Source organism: Muntiacus reevesi, chromosome 3 (assembly GCF_963930625.1).
Source record: "Muntiacus reevesi chromosome 3, mMunRee1.1, whole genome shotgun sequence".
NCBI classification, from domain to species: Eukaryota; Metazoa; Chordata; class Mammalia; order Artiodactyla; family Cervidae; genus Muntiacus; species Muntiacus reevesi.
The window spans coordinates 201,860,324-201,873,291 of record NC_089251.1 but is presented as its reverse complement, the minus strand read 5'-3'; the positions used below and the strand labels follow the sequence as shown (position 1 = coordinate 201,873,291).

Genomic DNA, 12,968 nt, shown 5'->3' with positions numbered 1-12,968 from the left:
GCCCAGGCCCACAGCAGGAAGCTGAGCAAAAGCAAGAGGGACGGAGGATTCAGATCGAGTGGGCAAGAGAGCCCAATGGCACAGACCCTCAGGAGTGGCGACTTCTTGTTCAAGGGAGATGGTCAGTAATGTTCACTTCTGAGATACTCATCATAAATAAGTAGAGTTTGAATAAAGATACAAGAAGTCTCTCTCCTCTTTCTTCTAACAACACCTTTGCCAATCCCTTTTTTAATTTGCCCTGTTTTATTTGACTTGTGGTGGAGGAGATTTACGTCTCTTCCTACAAAATCTGTGTTTTGAACCTGAGATCCACAGTCTCAAACTCCACATGTGTTTGAGATCAGCTATGTTCAGATAAAAGCTGGACAGCTCACCATCTGCTGACAACCATAGATGTCTCTCATTTCTGGTTTTTGTTTTTGTTTTTGTTTTTTTTACTGAAGTATAGTTGATTTTGTTGAGGTTCAGTCACTCAGTCGGGTCTGACTCTTTGTGACCCCATGGACTGCAGCATGCCAGCAGGCTTCCCTATCCTTCACTGTCTCCCAGAGTTTGCTCAAACTCATATCCATTGAATTGGTGATGCCATCCAACCATCTCATTCTCTGTCACCCCTTCTCCTCCTGCCTTCAGTCTTTCCCAGCATCAGAGTCTTTTCTAATGAGTCAGCTCTTCACATCTGGTGGCCAAAGTGTTGGAGCTTCAGCTTCAGCATTAGTCCTTCCAATGGAATATGCATACTCCCATGGAGTATGCAGGATTGATTTTCTTTACGATTCACTGGCTTTATCTCGTTGCTGTCCTAGGGACTCTCAAGAGTATTCTCCAATCCCACAGTTCAAAAACATTCATTCTTAAGCACTCAGCCTTTATGGGCCAACTCTCACACTTGTACATGACTACTGGAAAAACTATAGCTTTGAGTATACAAACCTTTGTTGGGCAAGTGATGGTTCTGCTTTTTAATACACTATCTAGGTTTGTATAGCTTTCCTTCCAAGGAGCAAGCATCCTTTAATTTCATTGTCCACAGTGATTTTGGAACCCAAGAAAATAAAGTCTGTCACTGTTTCCATTTTTTCCCCATCTATTTGCCATGAAGTGATGGGACCGGATGCCATGATCTTTGTTTTCTGAATGTTGAGTTCTAAGCCAGCTTTCTCACTCTCCTCTTTCACCTTCATCAAGAGGCTCCTCTTTGCTTTCTTGCATTAGGGTCGTGTTATCTGCATATCTGAGATTGTTGCTATTTCTACCTGCAGTCTTAATTCCAGCTTGTGCTTCATCCAGTCTGGCATTTCGCATGATGTACTCTGCATATAAGTTAAATAAACAGGGTGACAATATACAGCCTTGACATACTGCCTTCCCAATTTTGAACCAGTCCCTTGTTTCATATCTGGTTCTAACCATTGCTTCTTGACCTGCAGAGAGGTTTCTCAGGAGGCAGCTAAGATGTTCTGGTATTCCCATCTTTTTAAGAATTTTTCAGTTTTGTGATCCACATAGTCAAAGGCTTTAGCATAGTCAATGAAGCAGAAGTAGATGTTTTTCTGGAATTCTCTTGCTTTTTCTGTGATCCAGTGGATGGTGGCACTTTGATCTCTGGCTCCTCTGCCTTTTCTAAATCCAGCTTGTACATCTGGAAGTTCTCGGTTCACATATTGTTGAAGCCTCACTAGCATGTGAAATGAATGCAATTGTGCAGTAGTTTGAACATTCTTTGGCATTTCCCTTCTTTGGGATTGGATTGAGAACCAACACTGAGTGGCCTCAGTCCTGTGGCCACTGCTGAGTTTTCCAAATTTGCTGGCGTATTGAGTGCAGCACTTTAACAGCATCATCTTTTAGGATTTGAAATAGCTCAGCTGAAATTCCCACTTTCACTAGCTTTGTCTGTAGTAATGGTTCCTAAGGCCCACTTGACTTCTTACTCCAGGTTTTAGGATATCTGCTTCTAGATGAGTGACCACACTATCGTGGTTATCTGGGTCATTAAGACCTTTTTTGTACAGTTCTTCTGTGTATTCTTGCCACCTCTTCTTAATATCTTTTGCTTCGGTTAGGTCCATATGTCTCTGTCCTTTATTGTGCCCATCCTAGCACAATATTCCCTTGGTATCTCTAATTTTCTTGAAGAGATCTCTAGTCTTTCTTATTCTGTTGTTTTCCTCTATTTCTTTGCATTCTTCAGAAAGCTTTCTTATCTCTCCTTGCTATTCTTTGGAACTCTGCATTCAGACGGATATATCTTTCCTTTTCTCCTTTGCCTTCGCTTCTCTTCTTTTCTCAGCTATATGTAAGGCTCATATTTCAGGTATACAGTACAGTGATTCAGTTATACACACACACACATAATATATATGTATATTCTTTTTCAGATTCTTTTACCTTATACATTATGGCAAAATACCCTATAGCTCAAAATACAGTATAGCTCCCTGTGCCATCAGTGGGTCCTCTTATTTCCAAATAAGGTGTTAATGTGATGGTTAGAATAGATTTCTTGAAGTTCAATCTTTATTCATTTTTAATTTTTATTTTATATTGGAATAGTGCTTCTCTGGTGGCTCAGGGGTAAGGAATCCCCCTGCCTATGCAGGAAATGCAGGTTCTGTCCCTGGGTCAGGAAGATCCTCTGGAAAAGGAAATGGCAACCCACTCCAGTATTCTTGCCTGGGAAATTCCGTGGACAGAAGAGCTTGGCAGGCTACAGTCCACTGGGGTTGCGAAAGAGTCAGACACAACTTCGCGACTAAACAGTAGCATAGTTGATTAACGATGTTGAGTTAGATTCAGGCGTGTGACACAGTGATTCAGTTACCGTTGTTGTTCAGTTGCTAAGTTGTTGTTCAGCCACTGAGTTGTGTCCAAATCTTTCGGACTGCATAGACTGCAGCACACCAGACTCCCTTGTCCTTCACTAGCTCCCAGAGTTTGCTCAAATTCATGTCCATTGAATCAGTGATGCCATCCAATCATCGTGTCCTCTGCCGCCCCCTTCTCCTCCTGCCCTCAGTCTTTCCCGGCATCAGAATCTTTTCCAGTGAGTCAGCTCTTCACATCAGGTGTCCAAAGGATTTGAGCTTCAGCATCTGCAGCAGTCTTTCCAGTGAATATTCAGGGTCGATTTCCTTTACAATTGACTGGTTTGGTCTCCTTAAGTCTTAAGGTACTGGAGTCTTCTCCAGCACCACAGTTCAAAAGCATCAGTTCTTTAGTACTCAGCCTTCTTAATGGTCCAACTCTCACATCTGTACATGACTGCTGGAAAAACCATAGCTTTGACTGTATGGACCTTTGTCAGCAAAATAATTTCTGTGGTTTTTAATATGCTGTCTAGGTTTGTAATAGTTTTTCTTCCAAGGAGCAAGCATCTTTTAATTTCATGACTACAGTCATCATCCACAGTGATTTTGGAGCCCAAGAAAATAAAGTCTGTGTTTCCACTTTTTCCCCTTCTATTTGCCATGAAGTGATGGGACCAGATGCCATGATTTTCATTTTTTCAGTGTTGAGTTTTAAGCCAGCTTTTTCACTCCTCTTTGACCTTCATCAAAAGGCTCTTTAGCTTCACTTTGTGCCATTAGAGTGGTATCATCTGCATTCAGTTATACATATATATATATATATATATATATATATATATATATGTTTTTATCAAATTCTCTTCCCACTTAAGCTATTACAGGATATTGAGCAGAGTTCCCTGATCTATACAGTAGGTCCTTGTTGGTTATCCATTTTAAATATAGTCATGTGTGTATGCCAGTCAGTTTAGTCTTAAAAATGACTGTGGACAGTGTAGCTGAGAACCAAGCTAATTTTAGAAGTTAATTAACAAATAGTAAAACCCACAGGGAAGCAAAAACGGACACATTTTGCAGTGTGTATGGTCCTTTTTGCCGTGGAGGCAGGTATGTGCAGACACTGACCACGCCACGCCAGCCTTCCTGGGAACAGCCTGGGAGTACCTGGCGTGGAGCGGGGAGATTACTCAGGGGCCAGGAGGACACGAGTAGTAGGGGAGGGGAGCAGAGTCTGGGGGATTCTTAATCCAGGGGAGAGACAGACCCCCAGCCTCCGCCACCCAGCAAAGGGGGAGAGATCACATGCCTGAGATCTTTAAGCTCCTGAGAGCTTAAAACTTTCCTGGGACGTTAAATTTCCCTTAAATGGAATCTCTACACCCCTATGGTGACACAGTTTCCTAGAATCCTTTCTGCGAATTTTAAATGCTTCAAATAATTTCCAGAGACTATCGTAAAGATCCCCTGGAGGAAGAAACGGCAACTCACTCCAGTATTCTTGCCTGGAAAATTCCATGGAGAGAGGAACCTGGCGGGCTACAGCCCATGGGGTCCCAAAGAGTCAGACATGACCAAGCGCACACATGCGCACACACACACACACACACACACACACACACACACTCTAATTTTAATAAGAAGGTGTTGGGTTTGTGCTTCTAATAAAACTTTCCATATTCAAACAATAGGTGTGCTTGCAATGATCATTTTAACCACCACTCCCAGAGGGAACGTCATGGATGGATTAGACCAATTGCTTAATGTGTTTCTACCCGTTTTAAAGAGAAGTAACAGTTGTCGTTGTGTGCATCTGTATTCAATTTTAATATTTTCAATGTTTGAAAACCCCAGCTAGATAGAGGAGATCCTATTTTGTATGAGGAATTCCAGCGACGCAAGACAGAAGTTCACCCCAAACGGATTTTACACGACCTGGAAGAAGTGAGTAATTTTTCTTTATTTGGAATCTGATTGTCAGCAGCCCTTTATATGTTTATTTTTTAAGCATATGAGCAATTTTCTAGAAATCCTATTACCAATAGATTTTTAATAATTTTTAACTTGTTTACCTTTTCATAGAGTTTTTTTAACAACATGTCCACAAGTCAGGCATCAATTTGAGATTAACGGCACTCTATACAGGCACCTCCTTCCCACACTCTGCTTTCTCCTCTTGGTCTTCTTTTTTCTTCCCCTTTTCTGTCCAAGGGCTTCCCTGGTGGCTCAGATGGTAAAGTGTCTGCCAGCAATGCAGGAGGCCCCGGTTTGATCCCTGGGTTGGGAAGATCCCCTAGAGAAGGAAATGGTAACCCACTCCAGTACTCTTGCCTGGAAAATCTCATGAGTGGAGGAGCCTGGTAGGCTACAGTCCATGAAGTCGCGAAGAGTCGGACACTGCTGAGCGACTTCACTTTGCTGTCCACGCCCCCGTCTGCGCGCCGATCCTCAGGGTGGGCCCCGGGGTAGGTTCCTTGCCCCCTCCCTCCCTTGTCAAACAAGACGGGAAGTCAGACGCCAGGGCGCTGGCTCCAGCTCCACCACGGCTGTGGCATCCCGGAGGAGCTCCTTCAGCCTTGGCGCCGCAGCGTCCTCAACTGCAAAGTGGGGACTGCAGCCCCCTCCAGAGCTTCTTCTGTCATGTGACAGTTTCTGGTTAAAACCTCAATTTTTAATTTTTGTTTCTCCTGTGAATCTTATTTTATTGAAGTATAATTGATTTACAAGGTTGTTTCTGCTGTACAGCACAGTGGTTCAGTTATATATATATATACACATTCTTTCTCCATTATGTTTTATCAGAGGGTATTGAATATAGTTCCCTGTGCTATACAGTGAGACCTGTTGTCTACCCCAGTTTTTAATTTTAACAATGGAAAGCTGCTTCTCCATCTCCTACCTCCATCACTTTTCTCTTCTGGATCTGTCAAATCTGAACTGTTTTTACCTTTTTCCTTCTCCCCCACTTTTCATCTGGCCCCAAAGTCTTGCCAGTCACTCTTCCATGAGGCCACCCCAGGTCCACCGTCACACCCCGTCACACCTCAGCCTCGGCTTATTCAGCAGACCCACCTTCTCTTCCGTGGCCCACTGCCCAGGCCCGTGCGGGGCTGATCCATTTCCGATGACTTTGTCTTCACATTGTTTGTTCAAAAACCTGCAGCGCCAGAGGCTCTGGTGGCCTCTCGACACCCCGGCGCCCTCTCCTTCCAGCCAATTACTGGGCTTCATGCACATGTGCCCGTGGTGCGCAGGCTCTAGTGAGGACCACACAGTCCGGCCCCCCCATTCCAAGGCATCCCATCCCCCATCACAAGGGCCTGGTTTCCATGTGACTTCATTCTTTCCCAGGGCCACATGTGTTTGTTCGATCTTGCCTCTCTAGACTGTACATTTCTTTATTTCTCTCTCTCTTTTTTGATGTAATATTCACAATTTTCTAAAAAGAAAACTCACCAAATGAGGAAAACAGAAACTTTTGTAAACTGATAAATGCTTTTTTTTTAAATTGCAGTAAAAGTCTTTCCAATTGATGAAAAGTTAGAAGTATTATATGTACAAGGAAGTATAAGCTCTTTTATTCAGTATTGTGTTAAGAGATTCAAGATAGTGTACAGCATAAGAAAAAGATATAATAAAAGTCATAAATATTGGACAGAAAGAGCTTTAATTTCATATGATATAATTGACTATGATTATAGAAAATCTAAAAGAATCTATTGCCAGAATAATTCGTCTTACTGAATTTGTGAGAGAGCTTGGCAATTGCATATAAAATCATTGTACAATATGTATGTATTTTCACATACAAGAAATAAAATGTTAACATATAATTTAATAAATGCATAATTTATAATAGCAAACAAGTACCTAGAAGCAAATCTAACAATTGCAAAGCTTTACACTGGAACAGCAACAAAGATCTAAATAAGTTGAAAGATTTTTACGGAAGTTTCATGGAAGAGGATAAACATTGCAAAGATGTCACCTCTTTCTAAATTAATCTATAGATTTAATGCAATCCTAGTTAATATCTCAATAGACTTTCTCATGGAATTTTATAAACCCTTTAAGTACACATATGTGTATATATACACAACATGAACATGAATATCATTGTGTAGGTATGTGTGTGTGTATATTTGTAAGCCGCCAGCTCACCTGGTGGCTCAGTGGTAAAGAATCGCCTGCAGTGCAGGAGACGCAGGAGACGTGGGTTTGATCCCCGGGTCGGGAAGATCCCCTGGAGAAGAGAATGTCGACCCACTCAAGTATTCTTGCCTGGAAAATCCCATGGACAGTGGAGCCTGGTGGGCTGCAGTCCATAGGGTTGCAAAGAGTCGGACAGGACTGAGTGACTGAGCACTCACGTACACATAAGAAAGAGAAAAGGCTTGAGAATATTTTAATTTAAAATGACTAAACTGGGGGAGAGGACTGCCTCTGAAGGAGACAAAGTCTTATGAAAAAGTCAGATCATTAAGGCAGAGTCGTGCTGGCATACGGATGGACAAAAGATAAATGAAACCAAAGAGAAAGCCAGAGACAGATTTGCACTATATATATATAACCTTGCATCACTGGATTATATATATATAACCTTGAGTCACTGGAAAAATGAGCACAGACTACATTTCTTAAAACCCAAATCTTGTCTTTCTTTTGGTTCCTAACCCAAGAAGTATTCCCTATAATGCTGTGTGTACCAAAGTGCTTAATAAATGCTCATTAAATGGAAGAACAAATAACTTGATTTGAGATCAAACTCTGAAATATTTTTATTAAATGATTATGCCCGGAGTTAAAATTTAAATCTAAGATGGACCGATATTTTGTGTTCACAGAAAATCCAGGAATTTCATCCTAATTTTGATCCGCTCGTTAATAATACTTGGGTCAACAGATTCCGAGCACAGAGACGGTTTCAACAAGCAGCTCGCAAGGTGAGTCTCAGCACCGCTGTGAAGTTTCCCTGTGTTTTACAATGGGAAATTGAGCAATGAGTTTTTTATAACACATATGGAGATGCAATTCACATGCCATAAAATTCACTCCTGTAGAGCATACAATTCTCTGGTTTCTTGTACGGCGCAGAGTGGTACAGAGACCTTCCTTAGTGGTTCAGTGGTAAAGAATCTGCAATGCAGGAGCCGCAGGAGATGCAGGTTCGATCCCTGGGTCAGGAAGATCCCTTGCAGAAGGAAATGGCAGCCCACGCCAGTATTCTTGCCTGGGAAATCCAATGCACAGAAGAGCCTGGTGGGCTGCAGTCCACAGGGTCATGAAGAGTCGCACACGGCTGAAGTGGCTTAGCACACAGAGTGATGCAGCCATCACCGCTCTCCAGTTTGCAGTCCAGTTCAGCTCAGCCGCTCAGTCGTGCCTGACTCTTGGCCACCCTATGGACTGCAGCACAGCAGGCCTCCCTGCCCATCACCAACTCCCAGAGTTTACTCAGACTCATGTCCATTGAGTCGGTGATGCCATCCAACCACCTCATCCTCTGTCATCCCCTTCTCCTCACACCTTCACTCTTTCCTAGCATCAGGGTCTTTTCTGAGTCAGTTCTTCATATCAGGTGGCCAAAGTACTGGAGTTTCAGCTTCAGCATCAGTCCTTCCAAAGAATATTCAGGACTGATTTCCTTTAGGATGGACTGGTTGGATCTCCTCGCAGTCCAAGGGACTCTCAAGAGTCTTCTCCAACACCACAGTTCAAAAGCATCAGTTCTTTGGTGCTCAGCTTTCTTTATAATCCAACTCTCACAGTCATATATGACTACTGGAAAAACCATAGCTTTGACTAGATGGACCTTTGTTGGCAAATTAATGTCTCTGCTTTTTAATATGTTGTCTAGGTTGGTCATAACTTTCTTCCAGGGAGCAAGCATCTTTTAATTTCATGGCTGCAGTCACCATCTGCAGTGATTTTGGAGCCCCCAAAAATAAAGTCTGTCACTGTTTCCATTTTTTCCCCATCTATTTGCCAGGAAGTGATGGACTGGATGCCATGATCTTAGTTTTCTGAATGTTGAGTTGTAAGCCAACTTTTTCACTGTCCTGTTTCACTTTCATCAAGAGGCTCTTTAGTTCTTCTTCACTTTCTGCCATAAGGGTGGTGTCATCTGCATATCTATTGATATTTCTCCCTACAATCTTGATTCCAGCTTGTGATTCATCCTGTCCAGCATTTCTCATGATGTACTCTGCATATAAGCTAAATAACCTGGGTGACAATATACAGCCTTGTTGTACTCCTTTCCCAATTTGAAACCAGTCTGTTGTTCCATGCCCAGTTCTAACTGCTGCCTCTTAACCTGCATACAGATTTCTCAGGAGGCAGGTAAGATGGTCTGGTGTTCCCATCTCTTAAGGAATTTTCCACAGTTTATTGTGATCCACACAGTCAAAGACTTTTGCATAGTCAATAAAGCAGAAATAGGTGTTTTTCTGGAACTATCTTGTTTTTTTGATGATCCAGCAGATGTTGACAATTTGATCTCTGGTTCCTCTGCCTTGTCTAAAACCAGCTTGAACATCTGGAAGTTCACAGTTCATACATTGTTGAAGCCTGGCTTGGAGAATTTTGAGCATTACCTTGCTAGCATGTGAGATGAGTGCAATTGTGCGGTAGTTTGAGCATTCTTTGACATGGCCTTTCTTTGGGATTGGAATGAAAACAGACCATTTCCAGTCCTGTAGCCACTGCTGAGTTTTCCAAATTTGCTGGCATATTGAGTGCAGCACTTTCATAGCATTATCTTTTAGGATTTGAAATAGCTGGACTGGAATTCCATCGCCTCCACTAGCTTTGTTCCTAGTGATGCTTCCTAAGGCCCACTTGACTTCACATTCCAGGATGTCTGGCTCTAGGTGAGTGATCACACCATCTTGATTATCATGAAGATCTTTTCTTCTCTGTACTCTTGCCACCTCTTGTTATTATCTTCTGCTTCTGTTAGGTCCGTACCCTTGCTTTCCTTTTTTGTGCCCATCTTTGCATGAAAAGTTCCCTTGGTATCTCTGATTTTCTTGAGATCTCTAGTCTTTTCCATCCTATTGTTTTCCCCTATTTCTTTGCATTTATCCCTGAGGAAGGCTTTCTTATCTCTCCTTGCTATTCTTTGGAACTCTGCATTCAAATGTGTATACTTTCCTTTTCTCCTTTGCCTTTCTCTTCTCTTCTATTCACAGCTATTTCTAAGGCCTCCTCAGACAACCATTTTGCCTTTTTGCATTTCTTTTTCTTGGGGATGGTCTTGATCACTGCTTCCTATACAATGTCACGAACCTCTGTCCATAGTTCTTCAGGCACTCTATCAGATCTAATCCCTTGAATCTATTTTCTCACTTCCACTGTAAAACCGTAAGGGATTTGATTTAGGTCTGATTTTAGGGCATTTTTATCACTACCTAAAGAAACCCTGTTCCCCTCAGTAGTCACTCTCTAGCCCTCCAGTCACTGGCCACTTTCTATGTGGATTTTCATATTCTGGGCATTTCGTATATGTAAAATCATATAGTACACAGCCTTTTGTAACTAGCTTCTCTCACTTAACATCTTTTCAAGGTTCAGCCATGGTGCAGCAGGTTTCAGTACGTCACTCCTTTTTCAGGGTGGATTGTGTTCAGTCATATGGAAGTACCACGCTCTGTTTTTCTAGTTATTGGTTGAAACATTTCAGCTGTACCTGTTTTTGGCTATTGTGATGGGGATAAGGATGTCACAAACATTTATGTACAAGTTTGTGGACATATCTTCAGTTCCTGGGGTGTGTCCATCTAGGAGCTGAATTACTGGGCCATATGGAAACTCTAGAACCATAGGATGCTGGTTAGTTACTCCTAGCGAGGACCATGGGGTGTTCTGGTGAGATATAGGCTCTGACATCCAGTCTGCAGCTCTGCTTTCAAGGTTTGTCCTCTCACTACCTGCCTTCTTCACCCTTGCACTGGTCTCCACCCAGCACATTTCCTGTGATCAGGAACAAATGAAGATCTACTAGCCTCTAAGGTTAATAAAGGGTGTGAGTGACCCCTGGTCTGGCTACCTACTCCCCTCCGCAGCTGCCCCATCCTCTGTGTGGTCCTAGACCTCATCTGCTTCCTAAACATCAGCTCGTTACCTGCTCCTCCTCACTGTTCACTCAGAATGCCAGTCCATCTCACCTCCCTCTGTTCACAGTTGGCGTTCAGGCAGCTTAGCCTACCCCTCCTGCAGCAAACTGTCCTGTAAGTCTCAGCACTTGGCCATCTTGGGGGCCCCTCTTGCATCTTATGCTGCCTGTCGACCTCTGGGGTGTGGCTGCCTGGGGAGCAGAATCCCCCTCCAGGAGGGAAGCAATGGTTAAGACTTGGTCTCTGGCCTGGGCTGCTTGCCCTCCATTGCTGCTGCTACTTCTTTTTCTGCATGCATGCCTAGTTGCTTCCGTCCTGTCCAATTCTTTTCAACCCTGTGGACCGTAGCCCGCCAAGTTCCTCTGTCCAAGGGATTCTCCAGGCAAGAATGCTGGAGTGGGTTGCCATGCCCTCCTCCACGGGATCTTTCTGACCCAGGGATCGAACCCATCTCTCTTACATCTCCTGCATTGACCGGCGGTTTCTTTACCACTAGCGCCACCTTTAGTCCAGTATAGTTTTTTTTAATTTTTTATTTTGCATACCTTACTTATTTGCTTATTACTAATTTTTGAAATGTATTTTTGGCTGGGCTGGGTCTTTGCTGCTTTGTGAGGGTTTTCCCTAGTTGCGGTGAGCAGGGGCTACTCTTTTTTGGAGTAGACGAGCTTCTCACTGTCCTGGCTTCTTTGGTCGCAGAGCACCAAAGACCCAGTAGTCGCAGTGTGTGGGCTCTCGGGTGCTCAGGCTTCAGCAGCTGCGGCTCGTGGGCTCTATAGCACGGGCTCCGTAGTTGTGGTGCACGGGCTTGCTTGATCCCTGGCAGGTGGAGTCTTTCTGAACCAGGGATCAAACCCATGTCTCCCGCACTGACAGGTAGATCCTTACCTACTGCGCCACTGGGGAGTCTGAGGACAATTGATTTACAATGTCGTGTTGATTTCTGTGTCCAGCAAAGTGATTCAGTTACACACACACATGTATTCTCACTCATGTCCTTTTCCATTTGGTTTTTCACAGACGATTGAATATAGTTCCCTGTACTATTCAGTAGGACCTTGTTGTTTATCCATTCTGTATGTCATAGTTTGCGTCTGCTAATCCCAAACTCCCAGCCGCCCCTCCCCCAACCCCCCCACCCTCGGCAACTGCCAGCCTGCTCTCTGAGTCTGAGCCTGTTTCTGTTTCATAGATACGCTCATTTGTGTCATGTTTCAGGTTCCACATGTAAGTGGTGTCATACGGCATTTGCCTTTCCGTGTATGACTTACTTCCCTTCATGTGAGAATCTCTAAGTCCATCTGTGTTGCTGCAAATGGCATTATTTTACTCCTTTTTATGGCTGAGTAGTGTTCCATTGTATATATGTCCCACATTTTCTTCACCCATTCATCGTTCTAAGGACTCTTAGGTTGCTTCTGTTCAGCTCTTGCAAATGGTGCTGCTGTGAACACAGGGAGTCATGTGTCTTTTCAAATTAGAGTTTTCTCCAGATATCTGCCCAGGAGTGGGATTGCTGGATCGTATGGTACCTCTATTGATAGTTTTTTGAGGATTGCCATACTGTTCTCCACAGGGGCTGCACCAGCTTCCATTCCCATCTTGGTGCTACTTCTCATGAGCTTCTCAGTCTTGGAAAAGCTCCGTGAGCTCTGTCCTCTGAGGACACCAGTGAGAGCTGTCTCAGGGCCGTCAGGAGAGTTAAGTGAGTCAACACACAGAAGAGCCTCCCACGGTTTACACTGTGGATATCTTTCAGGCAGCGCTTGCAGCCTGGGCTGAAACGAGTCCTGGTGGATAGAGTAGAGCTCTCTGCATCAGTGACCTGCTCCCCGGGCTCCCAGGCCCTGTAACCCGTGTCCCTGCTAGGGCTCTCTCTAGGTGGCTCTGTGCCCGTGGAGGACAGACATGGCCACAAGACGCTCCCTGCTAGCAGGACTCCCCCCACCACCCCCAGCCGCTGGCTGTGGACCAGCCCTCCTGGCTCAGCAGTTGTGTGTCTGGCTTTGAGTGGCCTTTCTGTCTTTTCTGCACACTTCCC

The 12,968-nt window shown here is 43.8% G+C and overlaps 1 protein-coding gene across 1 annotated transcript in view; it reads left to right on the top strand.

Annotated features, from left to right (window-relative positions):
* CFAP221 (cilia and flagella associated protein 221) overlaps positions 1-12,968 on the top strand; it is a 118,339-nt gene that overhangs the window by 58,881 nt on the left and 46,490 nt on the right. The window contains exons 13-14 of the mRNA XM_065927815.1: positions 4,665-4,754; positions 7,655-7,753. Coding sequence (XP_065783887.1) covers positions 4,665-4,754; positions 7,655-7,753 — 189 coding nt within the window. The remainder of the gene's footprint in view (positions 1-4,664; positions 4,755-7,654; positions 7,754-12,968) is intronic.